At 37.4% G+C, this 14850-nt stretch overlaps 1 protein-coding gene across 5 annotated transcripts in view; it reads left to right on the top strand.

The window, feature by feature from the left end:
- ctnnd2a (catenin (cadherin-associated protein), delta 2a) overlaps positions 1–14850 on the top strand; it is a 301632-nt gene that overhangs the window by 242921 nt on the left and 43861 nt on the right. For all 5 annotated transcript variants that reach the window (XM_036217369.1, XM_024279704.2, XM_024279706.2 and 2 more), the window contains 4 exons: positions 891–1008; positions 4615–4797; positions 8349–8522; positions 12483–12633. In XM_036217369.1, the coding sequence (XP_036073262.1) occupies positions 891–1008; positions 4615–4797; positions 8349–8522; positions 12483–12633 (626 nt within the window). The remainder of the gene's footprint in view (positions 1–890; positions 1009–4614; positions 4798–8348; positions 8523–12482; positions 12634–14850) is intronic.

Genomic DNA, 14850 nt, shown 5'->3' with positions numbered 1-14850 from the left:
CGTTCCACAACATTTTGTCTCCATGCTGGTTTCCATGGCGAGGAGGGGATTTTTCAACTCAAATGTTTTGAAATACCAATTACCTGGTTCCTTTGGGCTTTCATTATCCAGCCTACAAAGCGACATCAAACATAATTCAATGACAAAATACAATATTTGACATTGGCGCAAAAAGTTTGGCATACTCAATTCTGCTGCTGATCTGATGTGTTCCATACAAAAAGGAAAACTGTCAGGAAGGTGAATAAAGAGGCTGTCCATTAGTCAGGAATACAGGATGGAGACATACAACAAGTCAGTCACTGACTGACTGAGTGTTTGAAAAGCAAATTTGCTAAAATTCAAACACTTCCAACACATACTCCACCCACCTGGATCTCCTCTTCTGTCAGGGCCCATTCATTTTTTCACTGTAGTGGCCAAGCTGCTTATAAAAATGAAGCAAAATTGTTAAATTATCAAACCATGTAGTCGTTGTGCTTTCATTTATTTATTTTTTTTGTTTTGTTTTGTTTCACACATACACAATTCCACCTCTTTATGCTCTTCTTGGACTTAAGTCAAGTGTGTTAAATTGAAGTGAGCCTTCAGGGCTGAGATTGGGATGAATCCAGCATTTTAATGCCACTTATCAATTGTTTAGTTTAAGCTGCCAGCTTTCTTTGTGTTGCCTTTTCACCCTTTCTTTCCCTCATCCTGTCCATCACTTTATCTTATCTGAAGTCTTTCTTTCATTTGTTCATTTTTGGATTTTTCTTCTTACTTTTTTTCACATTCTATTTCTGCTGCTCGACCAGTTTTAGCAAACACACGATCATGCACATTCCGAATTTCTCAAGCTAGCATTTTTTATGTGCGTGTGTGTGTGTTTTATGCTGCGTGTCCTGCAGGAATGTAAGCTCAGCAGGTGAGGAGGCAAGACGAAGAATGAGGGAGTGTGACGGCCTGACGGATGCTCTGCTCTTCGTTATCCAGACCTCTCTAGGCAGCAGTGAGATCGACAGCAAGGTTTGCACTATTTTCAACATATATTTTCTTTTTTTTATCAGATATGCATTTTCAAACACATAAATGTGAAAGTGCTTCTATATTATCTCATAACCAGATAGTGCTGACACACAGTTAAATAGGACTAAACATTTTAATTTCATGATTCATCTAAAAAAATATAAAGAAGCTCTCTATTTGCAATATTTCTGACTGAACACCTTGCAGCAATTTTTGCTGCAATTAGGTTATCAGAAGGAATGCTACAATGTTCAATTTAAAACAAAATGAATCACTGAATTGTGAGGAAAATGAACGGTTGCATCCCTTCTGCACCAGTATGTTTACGTTGGAAGTCTCAAAAACGCATAAATTTAAGGATTTAGGGTTGGTATTGGCCAACTAACATATTTATTTGTCTATAAGTCACTTCAGAGTATAAATTGCAGACGCCAAAATTCATAAAAAGAAGAAAAAAATCTTATATAAGTTGTACTTTAGGGAGAAATGTATTTTCTGGCTGACACCTCTTCTTCTGCGTTGCTGCCAGTGGAAAAATACTAATTCACACACCGCTACAGTGCCCTCTAGAGGTAGTTAGTGGAAAATAACAAACACATGAGCCAATTTATTTGAAAGAAATCGCATAAAACTCACACCTGAGTTTAAATCGTATCCTTGACCAAGCTTAAAAAACACACAACTTATACTCCAAAAAATACAGTTAAAGGCCTTTTTTTGGGGTGGACCAAAAAAATGTAGGATTTAATCGAATCGTAGAGAAAGTGAATTGTTGCATCCCTGCTGTATTTTACGTTGAAAGTCTCAAACACACACTGCACTAAATTTAGGAAGGATTTAATGGTTATTTTTTATTACATTGCACGAGAGTTAGTATAAGCCAACTAATGAATATAAGTCGCAGACGCCAAAAATGCATAAAAAGAAGAAAAAAATCATATATAGGTCGCAGTTTTGAGAGACATTTATTGTCCGTTGAAGCTGGCACTTCTTCTGCGCTGTTGTCAGTGGCAAATACTGATACAGACTCCTACAGTGCCCTCTATTGGTTGTTAGAGGTAAAATAACAAAAACGTGTTTGTTTGTTTTTTTTGTTTTTTTTTTCTAAAGAAATCATGTTCAAGTTGCACCTGAGTATAAGTCCCTACTCAGACAAACTATACAAAAAAAAACACAACTTATACTCCAAAAGTTAAAGTTCTTTTTTTTTTAACCAACAAAGTTAGCATCAAGTTATGAGGAAAGTGGCTTATCCTACATATCAGTGCCACTAGAATTTATAATTATTTTTAAAGTAGTTATATATACTATAAACTGTATATTGACCTTGCACTAGATAATGTAAGCTGTAGCTGGTATTAACTGGTGCACAGCTAACCAAAGGTCTTCCTGTCTTACAGCAGTTTTAGATGGCGATTAGTTTATCACTGTTTGGCTGTATTCACTTCACCTTTTTTAATTTATTGCTGGAGAACTATTTTTCTTTCAGTTACATATATGGATTAGCAGGTGAGCCAGCAAAAGGTCACTGCTGCATCAATAATATACATTAGAATGATATACACCAGCAACGTACCCACTTTGCATTATGACTGTTTTACACTGTTTTTCTCAACTTCACTGCAAACTATTCACACATCTGTTTGTTTATTTGCAATAAAATGTATTTCAGGATGTACACCTTTTCTAAAATGTGCTGAGTCTGAATAAGCCATTAAAATGTAAATGTATGTATTCATAAATCAGTTAAATGCTATGTTTTACTGCAAACTATTTGGAGATTAGTAGAGCAATTTATTTTCGAATTCATTTTTTTGTATAAATTATGTAAAATGTATGTAAATGTATCTTTTCATGGACACTAATGAAACCGCATCTCTCCTGCCAAAATGAAAATGAACCATTTTGCGTTTTTAAACGAGCGAGGACCAAATGCCAACGTCCATGATGGCATATGGCTGCATTAGTGCACATGGCATAAATAGCTGGTCAGTCTGTGAGGGTGTCATTGACGCTCATGAAGTACTTTTTTTCCCTTTTAACAGCATGTGCATGGTATGATACTAGAATTTGTCATAAAAAGTCTTAATGCAAATCAGGAAAACTTGGATTCAAGTTGCAATTTGACACATGATCATGTGCTAGAAAAATCCTTCTCAATAAGGTAAAGTGTATTCGATATTGCAAATGCCCTGAGAATAACTGCAATATTTTATCAAGTAAAAGATTGCAGATATGACTAAAAATATAACCTAAGATGTTCTTCTGTGTAGTGGAAGTCTGTCAGCGTCTACTACCAGACGATGTGGCCTTACGCCGACCTAACAGGATCAGTTCTCTCGTCTTGCGTCAGACAGTAACCTCTTCAGTATGTGCTGTTGAATATTTAATCATCAGCATATTCTCAGTCCTTCTACTTTTGCTTTCATGTCCACCAATCCAGATCCTCTCAAAATCTGAGGCATATTTGTGGCCAAATTTTGTATAAAAAGTTTTTTTTTGATAAATTTGTAGTCTATCTTTTCATGTACTATGGAGATCGCTTGTGTAAGAGGAGGCATTTTTCTGTGTTCATACGGCGTTTCATCCCAGGAGTTTAAGCCACGCAAGGTCATAAAGAATAAATAACAGTGGAACTGCTTGCAACCTTGCGTTTGCTCTCTGGTCCATGAATGGCACTTGTGTTGGACTGCTGATCTACTGCATCTCACCCTGACCTTTGACCCTGCTGAGCTGACCAGAAGTGGCGACGTTAAAGACAAAGCTTTTCATTTTTTTTTCCCTTCCCTAAGAAGAAAAAAAAAAAAAAAGACTCCCTCACGCGTGCTAAATAACTGATCCAGATATGAAACGTCACGGTAAATTGTAATTTAAAGGTAACTTCTCCAACACCGCTTTCTAATGGAATTCAAATAAAATTTGCGACACGACTGCAGCTCACTGGAGTGAGACATTGTTTTGTTTGTTGCATCTCCGGAGGCTGTTCAATTACACTCCCGAGTTGTTGTTGTGTAAACCCACGGTCACACCAAGAAGACTGATGATTTGTCTTTCTTAATTTCTACTCCATTGATTCAATGTCTTCCCCCTTTCCCTCGCGAAAACACTCCGAACGCAAATACACACCATCAGTTCAAGCGCACGCATTATAGGCAGCGCCATACATTGTAGGATATTGTTTGCTCATGTACAGAGTTGCACTCACATGCTCTGTGGCAGCCGGGTTTGCCTCCAAACCAGCTGCTTAATGAGCTGTGAGATAATGTATTGGGTTTGTCATTTTTCCTCATTTACTTCTGTTTCTTCTAATCTTATTTCAAAGTCAGAGCTAACAAAATGCAGAAGCACATTACCTGTGAGATTATTTTTTTATTTCTTTACTCTCTGTCTGTTTTTGTGCTGCTAGAAGGCCGCTCATATGAAAGTGCAAACGGCTGGTTTTCCCTTTGACTTTGAACTTACTTTGTGTTTTTAAGCAAGTTGTTTCATTAAAAGACATCAAAAACAGATCTCAACGTTCCCATTTTTTTTTTTTTTATCTTCTCATCCCTCCCCCCACCTCTCTCCTCCCTTTTCATTTCATCCCCTGGTCTCAATTACCTCCAGACTGTGGAGAACTGCGTCTGCATTCTAAGAAATCTGTCATATCGTCTGGCTGCCGAGACGTCCCACGGCCAGCAGGGAGGTTTGGAGGAGCTGGATGGCCTGCTTTGTGACGCCAATGGCCACGAGGGAGAAAGCTCTGGCTGCTGGGGCAAGAAGAAGAAGAAAAAGAAGGGAGTTGACCAGGTATGGGCAAAAATAATGAAAGATCACAAGCGTAAAAGGGCATAAAGCATTTCTGTCCTACTAAATTTAGCTTAATGTGAATCAGTTAAATGCTTTCTTTTTTTTTTTATATAGGCAAATCCCAACAGATTTCACATAGAGCTACTTTTTAAAGAAAGCAATTAAGTCAAGGTCGTATCCAGGCACAGATTAGCTGATCTTGCTTCTTTCCATAAGTTTTACATTCAAGGTACAGATTCAGCTCTGAACATTATATTCAGGACGGTATTGGTGGTACAATTTCTACATAATATTTTAGCATAATTTTAACTTTAACATTAAATTAATTTATTATAAATTAATCAAAACCATATAGAATCAGTCAGTTTTTACACTTTAAAAAAACACTTTAATCATCTTTTGATCTATTTTCAAACGTTCCCAGTAGTCCTTTAATTATGATTATGGTGGTTTTAGCCTAGAAAAATTATATATATAATTTTCTAGAAGATGATTTGTCTTCATCAGAAATTCACCTCTGTTTTGTTCTCTCCTCGCTGCTGAGAGCTCTCTGTTTACACCACTGACTGTTAATCTTTTACTTAACGTTCTCTCCAACTAGCTTACAGCCCCTCACACTTCCAAACCATCAGTAGCAGTGATGCAAAAATGGCGGGCAATATCAGAGCGATCTAGTCAGAGCCAGATGTCAGTTCAGACGAGGAAAACTAAGACATCATCAGAATGAATCAGAGCAGGGAGGTCTTAACGTAACAATCAAAGCTCTTTTCCCTCCCACATTTTTTGTCTGTTCCTGATTCACTATTATAAGAATAAATAAAAATTCAGAAATGCAATTTTTAGCTTGGTTCTCTTTAAATATGTCCTCCATCATTAGAAAAATCCAACAAAAACATGTAAAAACATAATTATAATGAGAGTGGCTCTTTAGAGCCTTTACATTGATAAAAAAAAGTCTTATTCGATTTTCATTATTTTAATTGGATTTATGAAGATCTTGATGACTTGGATGAACCCCAGCTATTTATTTGCTAGGTAAAAAGATGGCGGCCAGTATGAACCTCCAACATCAAAGCTATACTTGGACTGAGAACAGAAAATAATTCTCTTTTAGTTTCAAAGAAAAATTGATTATTACTGTTTACCTTCCTGCTGGTTTTATATTGATCTCTTTAAATCTTTTAAGACAAGAAGAAATATTCTAGAAACAGTATCTTTTGGCTTTCATGGAAACTGTGTAGCACAACAGTAACTTCTGACGTTGATCCAGACTTCACTCCTGGCCACATTAGTGTTTACACACTGACAACAAATCAACATTGTTAATCAGTTAAGTGGTCACACTTTTTTTGCTGTGTTACATTCAGTTTTTTGGCAAAGCATTGATAAACTATCACCTTATTACCTCTGGAAATTAGTCATGAAAAATGTTAAAATAGAAAAATAAAAGTCAGAAAACCTAAACACATCTAAAAAAAAGTATGGAAATAATATCAGAGGGAATGGAAAGAGAAAAAAGTCTGCAGAGACATGTAATCTTTTCAATAATTTGCTTGACATGAAGGGAGGAAATGTGAATGGAGCAGTGTGGGAGTCTGAACTGGACCTAAACATTTCTAATTACAGGAAGACTTCCGTCAGTGCAGGTTTTTATGGCTGTCAATAATATTCTGAGTTTCTGTGTGAAATATACTCCTATAACATCTACGCCTTCAGCCGTTACCTCAAAAATATTCAAACTGCTGTAGAGATTTCATCAGCTTAAAACTAAAACTTTGTGGGAATAAAAGAGAAAAACTGGCTAAAGTTGACCTTTTTGGGACTTTTGGGCAATCCAATTAAAGGAAATATGTCAATACCTGCAATTTTTATAAAATGTAAATCAACCATTTTAATATTTATCAAACAGAGCAGCACTAGGATGCCCTAAGTGGATTCTATGCTGTTAGAGCTCCTCCGACTAAAAGAAAGCTTTGATTCTCATGATCACAGAATCTTTGAATGGAAATGAAAACATGAATGCGGTGTCTCACACTCTTCACAGCGCCTCTCTGAAGGCACTTGCTTAGTTTACCTTGAGAAGAAAAGAGAGGAGGAGGAGGAGAATCAGTCAAGCGAAGCTGAGAAGGTCGACTGGGAGATGAAAAAAAGAAAGTGAGAATCAGAGGGAGAGGGAGGAAATGGAACTAAAAAAAGAAAAAAAACAAATGCAGATTCTTTTAGAGGATACTGGTAGAATTTTTTTTTTTAACAGGAAAAAAATAGAGACAACAGAAATATTTGTGAGGTAGACCAACAAGTGAAAGAAGTGTGGATGTGTTACTAACAAAAAAGAAAGCATGAATAAACAGTGCGGTTGTAAACATTTGAATACTTGCTAGTCAACTTCAGCTGATTTAAGGTTTTCTGCAAGTCTGTTCCAGATCTGTGGAGTATAGAAGCTGAATGCAGCTTCTCCATGTTTAGTTTTGACTCTAAGAACTGATAAAAGAGTGGTTTAACGCCTATTTTGCACGGGTAGCCTAAAAACGGTCTTAGAAATGTGCGTAGCTACATGTGAACCCTAGTTTTGCACCAGTGAGGCCGAAAGTGAGTTTACATAGACTTTTTCATGGAAGAAGTCACTTGAAGACAGCAGGGATAGTCAACTCCAGGTCTCAAGAGCCGCATTCTTGCATGTTTTTGTACATAACCTGCTCTGACATGGTCTAATTGGCTGGACAGACACCTAAACCAGGTAATCCATTTTGAGTAAGACTTGGATATCTGGAAATTATGCAAACACAGCGGGCTGGAGTTGCCAATCCCTGTTTTAGAGGATTTTTTTTTTTTTTTCATTCATACTTGAGTTGCACTGTGCAATCTTTATAGTCCTTGTAACCCTATAACATCTTTATAACTTAGCTTGCATTTGGATAGAGATAACTATATTTGAATTATATCTCCAGAACATTGGGAAGAGCTGGTTTTACTGGAAGTATTAGGAAAAAAAGATAACATTACTTTTTTTTCTTCTTTTTTAATTCCTAATATAAGAAAACATGTTTGAATCTTCAAGCAACTCAACTTGATTGTATATTCCAAAGGGTGCAAGAAATATATTAAAAAAATATATTTTTTTTTCTACCATTGTAGCTCATAAAAGGTTGACTTAATTATCTAGAAGAACACAAAATGTATTTTTAAAGAACAGAAAGTTGGAAACTGTAAAATAAGTGCTGCTCACATGCTTTTTAAAAGACTGAATTTCTCTTTAAGCTGACATTTTGAAGCGTCACTTCAATAAAAACCCAAGGTTATATATTCCAGTTATGGTTAACAAAATGTTTCAGAGTTAAGAGGTGGTCGCTGTGTCGAACGTTTTAGCAGGAGAGTGAAATAGGCTCGTTCTTCTCCATTCTGTGCCACTCTGAGCTTTGCAACAAAGGTGAGACTTGCTACCTTTTTTAGGATTAAATGGCAAGAGCTGCTTGAGAGCACCTAAATGGATCCAAAGTAGAATTTCCTTTTCAGGAACAGAAACACTAAAGTTTTTTTTCTTCTCTTCACAGTGGGATGGTGTGGGGCCCTTTCCAGATACACCTGAGCCCCCCAAAGGGGTTCAAATGTTGTGGCACCCCACTATTGTCAAGCCCTACCTCACCCTGCTTTCTGAGTGCTCGAATCCCGACACCCTAGAGGGCGCGGCCGGGGCTCTGCAGAACCTGGCTGCAGGCAGCTGGAAGGTAAACATTTTTTTCCCAATTTTGTTTAAAGACTTTTCACCTAAATTATTGTTTTTGTGGCACGTGAACTGTAACAAAAATTTTAACCACACATGAGGCTCTCTTAATTGTTTTGGGAACATCAATTACTGCCATTAGGAGTTGTGTAATCATGTATGCAAGTGATGAAAATCAAAGGCACACCTGGACAGATAAACAAAGCATTGTTTGTGAGTTTGTCTGCCTCCATTGTCAACCAAATCCCCCCGAAATGCTCTTAGTCCAAAATGTAACGCTGATTTACCCCATTTAGGAAAATGTAATGTGTCAAAGCTAGAATATGAGCGAGGTTCTGTTATTGTAATGTAAATCAGAGGCAGAATGGTCTTGCAGAGTAATACATTTATTTTCACGGCGGGTGAGCATCTATTGAATGGCTACAAAGAGGTCGAGGAAAGCAGGGCAGCTTTCCCGCTCAGACCGCCGTCAGCAGTGTTGTATTTGCTGACAACAGCATCTCTCCGACTTATATTTGATCCCAATCTGATGTTTTTATGCTATACAGAAAGCAGCATTGTTCAGAACCAACACATCGCTCATAATTTAAATGCTCCAAAACTCTCCACCAGAGAGCAGAGACATGGCTCAGCAGCAGCCGACTGATGGAGGCAGTTAGATGGTAATAATGTATGACTCATGTGGTCTAATTGGGGAGTATTGTGAAGGCAGCTTTTGCCTCCAGGGAGGTTTATATAAGGGTAAAAGACGGAGTGTACGGGAATAACCATAGGATGACCTTAAAAAGTATCAAAACTGCATCGGACATGGCTGGCTGTAAGCACACTCGAGAATAATCCAAACAGTTACGGCGTTGTCGGTTTTCAGAAATGGAACTTCTTACCTGCTAAGTAGCTTCAATATAATCTGAAGGGATTTGTATTTCTTTTGATGTATTGGTGAAGTAGCACATACAAAAAAAGTTGTCTCCATTCTACAAAATATATGACTTCAACATGAAACATGACCTACTGCTGGATGTCCACGTGTTGCCTAAGGTAGAGAATACCAATGCGTTGTGTTTGGTGGCTGTGGCCTTCATGTTATGTTCACACCGGGTATGTGTTACTCATTCAAGGACGCACTTTTAGTGTGCGGTGTTCACACTGGACCGATAGCTGCAGTTAGGAGAGGCTCGGTACGAAAAATCTCACAAATCTTGGTCCGTATCTCTAATCTGATATATGAAAGACTTGGTGTCATATAATACCGGCCAGGTACAAACCATAAGTTTCTCCTTCGTGATGAATTTTCAAATAGTTGGCACTTTTGTAAATAAAAAGGACATGTGTCACTAAAAAATCTGACTCCCTGATTGGGCAAAGTTCAACTTGTTTAACTCTCAATGTGCATTCAATGGCCATAAGTTTAGTACGTAGAGCCCAAAAATGGAATTAGAAACTTGTATAGATGACTGTGAAAGTTTTGAACACATAAGCCCAAAATGTGTGTATACAGGGTTTTTACAAAGACTTTTCCCTGGAAGTGATTACTTGAAGGCATATTGCCAAGGCTGATGTGAACGTAGCATCAAACTATCACATCTCTGTGTACCAAAAGTCAAGTCTTAAAGTTAGTGTCAACTCATCCTTGGTGCTGTCTTCTTTAAAATAAGAAATCATCTCAGTGAATGTTGGTAGAAACCTTAAAATGAGCACATTTTAATTAACAAAGACCAGAAACAGTCTTTGAAAAGTAAAAATCCTTAAATAAGGCACAATTATATCTTGACCGTTGAAGCGTTCAAGTCCAGACCCTGATGTTGGCTTTGAGAAACTGGTTAGAGGTTTAAGAGATGGAGCAACACAGACTGGAGGACCAGAGCTCAGGTTTACCAGAGTTGGAGTAAAATCTAACTACTACTAGAAGACTAACTCAATGGCCTTGTGATTGAGTGTCCTCCCTAAAGCTATGTTCACACCACTCTCTGCATCTCACATTCAAGAAGCTTTCTTACTGCTTTGACATTTTGATGCGTATCCCTGCTTGTCTAGTTAAAATGTGTGTTCAAAAATGTTCAATGTGATTTTAAGTCCATGACTGAGTCACTGAGTATAAGTCACCGCTCCCCCAGGGGATGGTTCGAATACAAAGAACAAATTTCTGTTTTTTCAGCTTAAAAAGGATTAATTTAAAAGTAAAACAACACTCTTTTTTCTTTTGCTATATTGGCTTCTTTTTTTTTTTTTAGAAAAACTTAAATTCAGAACATAAAGGATTTTTTGACATTATGGCTGCTATTCTCTAGTTTTAAAGATCTAGTATCCCCTTGATATCCCTGAAACGACTGGAAAGCAAATGGGATGAGGACCATGATCAGGGTCAGGCATGCAGCCCTGTAGAATATGCTTCAGAAGTTCTGCAGACATGTTTGGTAGAGCTTCATTTGATACATATTTTTACTCACAATGAGTCAAAATAAGGGAAAATTGTTTTTGAAGGGGGTTACTGAAACATCACTGAAAGAAAAGAAAGCCATCAAATCATTTTTTCCTCTCTTTTCTGTGTGCATCACTGTGCATCCTAGTATAATGTTTTACATCAGTAGAACTTGTGGCTGAAAGTAAAAGAAGTATGAGAGTCACTTGCCAACATCACACTTTTAAACTCAATTTCTTCTCCACAGCGACTGCATTTATGAAGATGTCGTTTGAAAGAAATGACAGATTTTTTTTCTATTATTTCGCTGAAAAAATATGACGGGGTGAAGGACAGCATACAAATGAAGTTTTTAAAGAAGACTTCAAGTTCACCAATTCTTCACCCTTTCTTTTGAAATGAAACAACTGTTTTTTCTTCATAAACACTGATTACTAATGAGGCTGAGATGAAAGAAAATCTCAAGACCCTGTTTATAGAATCTGTCTTAAACTGTGACTGAACCGGTGGAGTCTGCAGCCCTGATGCAACCTGTGATGCATATTCTGAAAGTGTGTGTGTGTGTGTTTGCACGTGTTAAGAAGCTCTGCTTTGAAACAATGTTGGCACGCGCCATGCTTTCTACACTTAAAACTTGGCTGAGACATGCGAGGACTTATCTCCAGGGATGAATAATTTCCTTAAGTACCTTGAACCTAAATCAACACCATTTAAGAAAAGGAGTAATGAATTGACTGAAGTTTTTGACATCAAATTTTATCTATCAGTAAGTTTGTGCTAATAACCTTTTAAGTCATGTTTTGCTCTGTTTGAGTCACTCAAAGTTGGATTTTTTTTTAATCTCTTAGAGGCTCTAACACATCAGGTGTGAGTGCTGCTAAAATGCAATATATATTGTTAGACATAGTAATCCCTTTCTACTAAAAAACTAAATAGTGCTATACTATATAATACCTTGGACTTAAGAAGCAATTCAAACACCATTCTCACTACTTTTTTTTTTTTAAACAAATATCTGATCCCTGATCGAAAGACAACCTCGGGTACTGATCTAGTCTGAAACCATGTGATCAGGCCCCATTTCTGATCACATGATTGGACGTTCAATTAAACTCCTGATCTCACAAGTCCTGTTGAACGTACACGACTGATTAGTTTTTCTTCTAATGACCTCCTGGTTGCAGCATTAGTAAAAATGTGCTGCAACCTCTCGTTGGTTTTCCAGGAATTGCACTCTAGATATAATAACAAATCCAAATATTTTGACAAAAATTTTAGAGGTGTGAACGTCCGTTCACACCATCTCTGTAGATGTGTGCACGGCGGTGAAGCAATTAGTATAATTAAGCAAATTACTGGCATCCGGTGTTTGTCATTTTTTAAAAACCCTAATAGCTTGCCTTGTTATTTGAATAACTCATTTTTGTATGTTTTGTGACAGTAGCCTGCAATATGTTGTTACTATTTGTGTGATTTTATTTTTATTTTTATTTTTTCTTCTTGGTGGATCTGCTTAACCACCTTTCTCCCTGTCTCCCGTGTCAGTGGTCAGTATACATCCGAGCTGCCGTCCGCAAGGAGAAAGGCCTCCCCATCCTGGTTGAGCTGCTGAGGATAGACAATGACAAAGTGGTGTGTGCTGTCGCCACGGCTCTCAGAAACATGGCTCTGGACATCAGGAACAAGGAGCTTATTGGTGAGTAGCGATAGCATCTTTCTGCAGCATCAGTCCACCTCCTCCCACCTTGGGTATGACTCAACCATTTTTTTAAGAGTGCTTGTTCCAATGCTTCATTCATTTCTACCGTGTCCTTCCATCATTCAAAATGAATTTGACCTTTAAGCCAACAAGTATTCACCTCTGACTCATCCAGTTCAGGCAACAACCAAACTTTCTTTCTGCTGTGAGATTTCGACTTTGCAACAGTTAATTAGAAACACCATCTCCGTCCATACAATGAAAAACCATCCCATTCTGATGATGCCATAATGTGTAAGCGTCCTTGCACTGCAGTGTGACCGCTAACTTGTTCTTTTTTGTGTTGTTTTCTACTCAAGTTACAGAATTTACAACTCACATGATTTCCTAAATGAAGCCTGTAAAGAATGAGACTAATAAAGAAGGGGCAGTGTAAGCAGTGAGTTCAAGACATAGCTAAGTTTATAATGAGTAATTAGAGATGGGATGGAGAGCAGGAGAGTGGGAAAGAGACTGAGAGATCAAAGGCTTGTGTTTGTCTTTGAAAAATACTGTGTGGTAATGAGTGAGCTTCTGTACACGGTGGCTTCAGCTCATCCGCAGACCAGAGATCATTAGCTATCTTTACGCGTTAGGACATGTGAACATATTTATGTAAATGCAAAGTTATTTTTGATTCTCAATGTGCTTTTTTTCAATCCCAGCTGTGGATTAGCATCAACAGGTAAACTGTTTGGGCTGGAATCGTCTGCATCTGTCAGACGGAGAGTTTGTGTGTTTGCGTGTGCACTTGTGGGAGACCCAACTTTTCCAGTTTGCAGTATCTCCGGATAATCGCAGCTTCTTATCAGCCTGGGTGGTTTCTATAGCAACCCTGGCACAGTCGGATGCAGGCTGGAGGTTTTGCAGCAAGTTGTTGTTTCTGTTTGCAGAGCATGACACAGAATATTACTACTAATGCTCCCCAAACCCTTCGTACTATAGACTGGGAGATACATGGGAGATGCCTGAAGGGGCATTGAAGTATTTAAACTTTAGTGGCTTTAAATGATTTATGTCTTTTTTATGCATGTTTTTACATACTCGTTCATATATTATCTATCATTTTACGAACCTGCTGAACCCATTTCAGTGTCACGAGGCTGGGTGGGGTACCCTCTTTCAAGGCCTGTTCATATATCATGTATATCATGTTCTAAACAACTAACCCCATTTAAAACTGTTAAAAAACAAGTTTAAATACAACGCTAATATTCATAACTGCTTAAAGTTTGATTCAAAAATTGTTGCTTGTTTTGCAAATTGATGTGGAGCACAGAACTGCATCTTCAGCTATTAAGCCCGGCTGAAAAAGTGTCACCATTGCTTTAAAATATTTACACACACTCTGAGCTTCTGTCTGGCTGAGACCATTTTTTCCTCACGTAATTAAAAAACGCTTTAATCTAAATACAATGATGAGCAAAAAGTCAAAATGCTCTGCAGATGCTCACTCAATTAATTTACTCATTCTAATGACCTTTTTAATATTGAAGGCAAATGTGTTTCTGTTTTCATAAGTATTCAGCATTTTACATGCATTTTAATTTCTGAGGCCATTTCGCTAAGAGAATAATGAAGTTATATATTCTAATGAATTGGCACTTCATAAAGAGAGAGACACAAACAGGGCCTGACTGTATAACCTAATAACTGGCTGATTTGTTTGACTCAGCACACCTTCACAATGGGATTTACAGGGTCTATAAAGACATTTAATCTTTAGGGTACAGACTATATGACAGGTTAATAAGTGTTTTGCAAGTCCTTTCCAAACTCTAATACATTTCAGATTAGTTCTTGTGGTCGTTTAAAAGGAAATAATTTACCTAATAGTATTGCTGTCTAAGAATTGTACTGCATTGCTTGACTCCTGTATTCATTTTTGTTACCTTTGTTGGAAAACTTGGCCAAGCTTAACATGATTTCATGGATGTATTTCATGGGTGGTGATGTGGCATCAACTTGAGTACTCATAATATTATTTTTTCTGGTCCAGTGAAAATACTTGGCAAACAATTGGAGGATCAACACTCAGCTTTAGTGTGTTTACTCCATACAAATGAAAATACGGAAGAAGAATAGGACCATTGGGAAAAAACAGAATGCTAAAAAGAATTCTGACTTTTTTTCTCAGAATTCTGAGATTAAAGATGGTATTCTGAAAAAAGTCAG

This window comes from Oryzias melastigma, linkage group LG20, assembly GCF_002922805.2.
Source record: "Oryzias melastigma strain HK-1 linkage group LG20, ASM292280v2, whole genome shotgun sequence".
NCBI classification, from domain to species: domain Eukaryota; kingdom Metazoa; phylum Chordata; class Actinopteri; order Beloniformes; family Adrianichthyidae; genus Oryzias; species Oryzias melastigma.
This window is presented reverse-complemented; position numbering and strand designations above follow the sequence as displayed.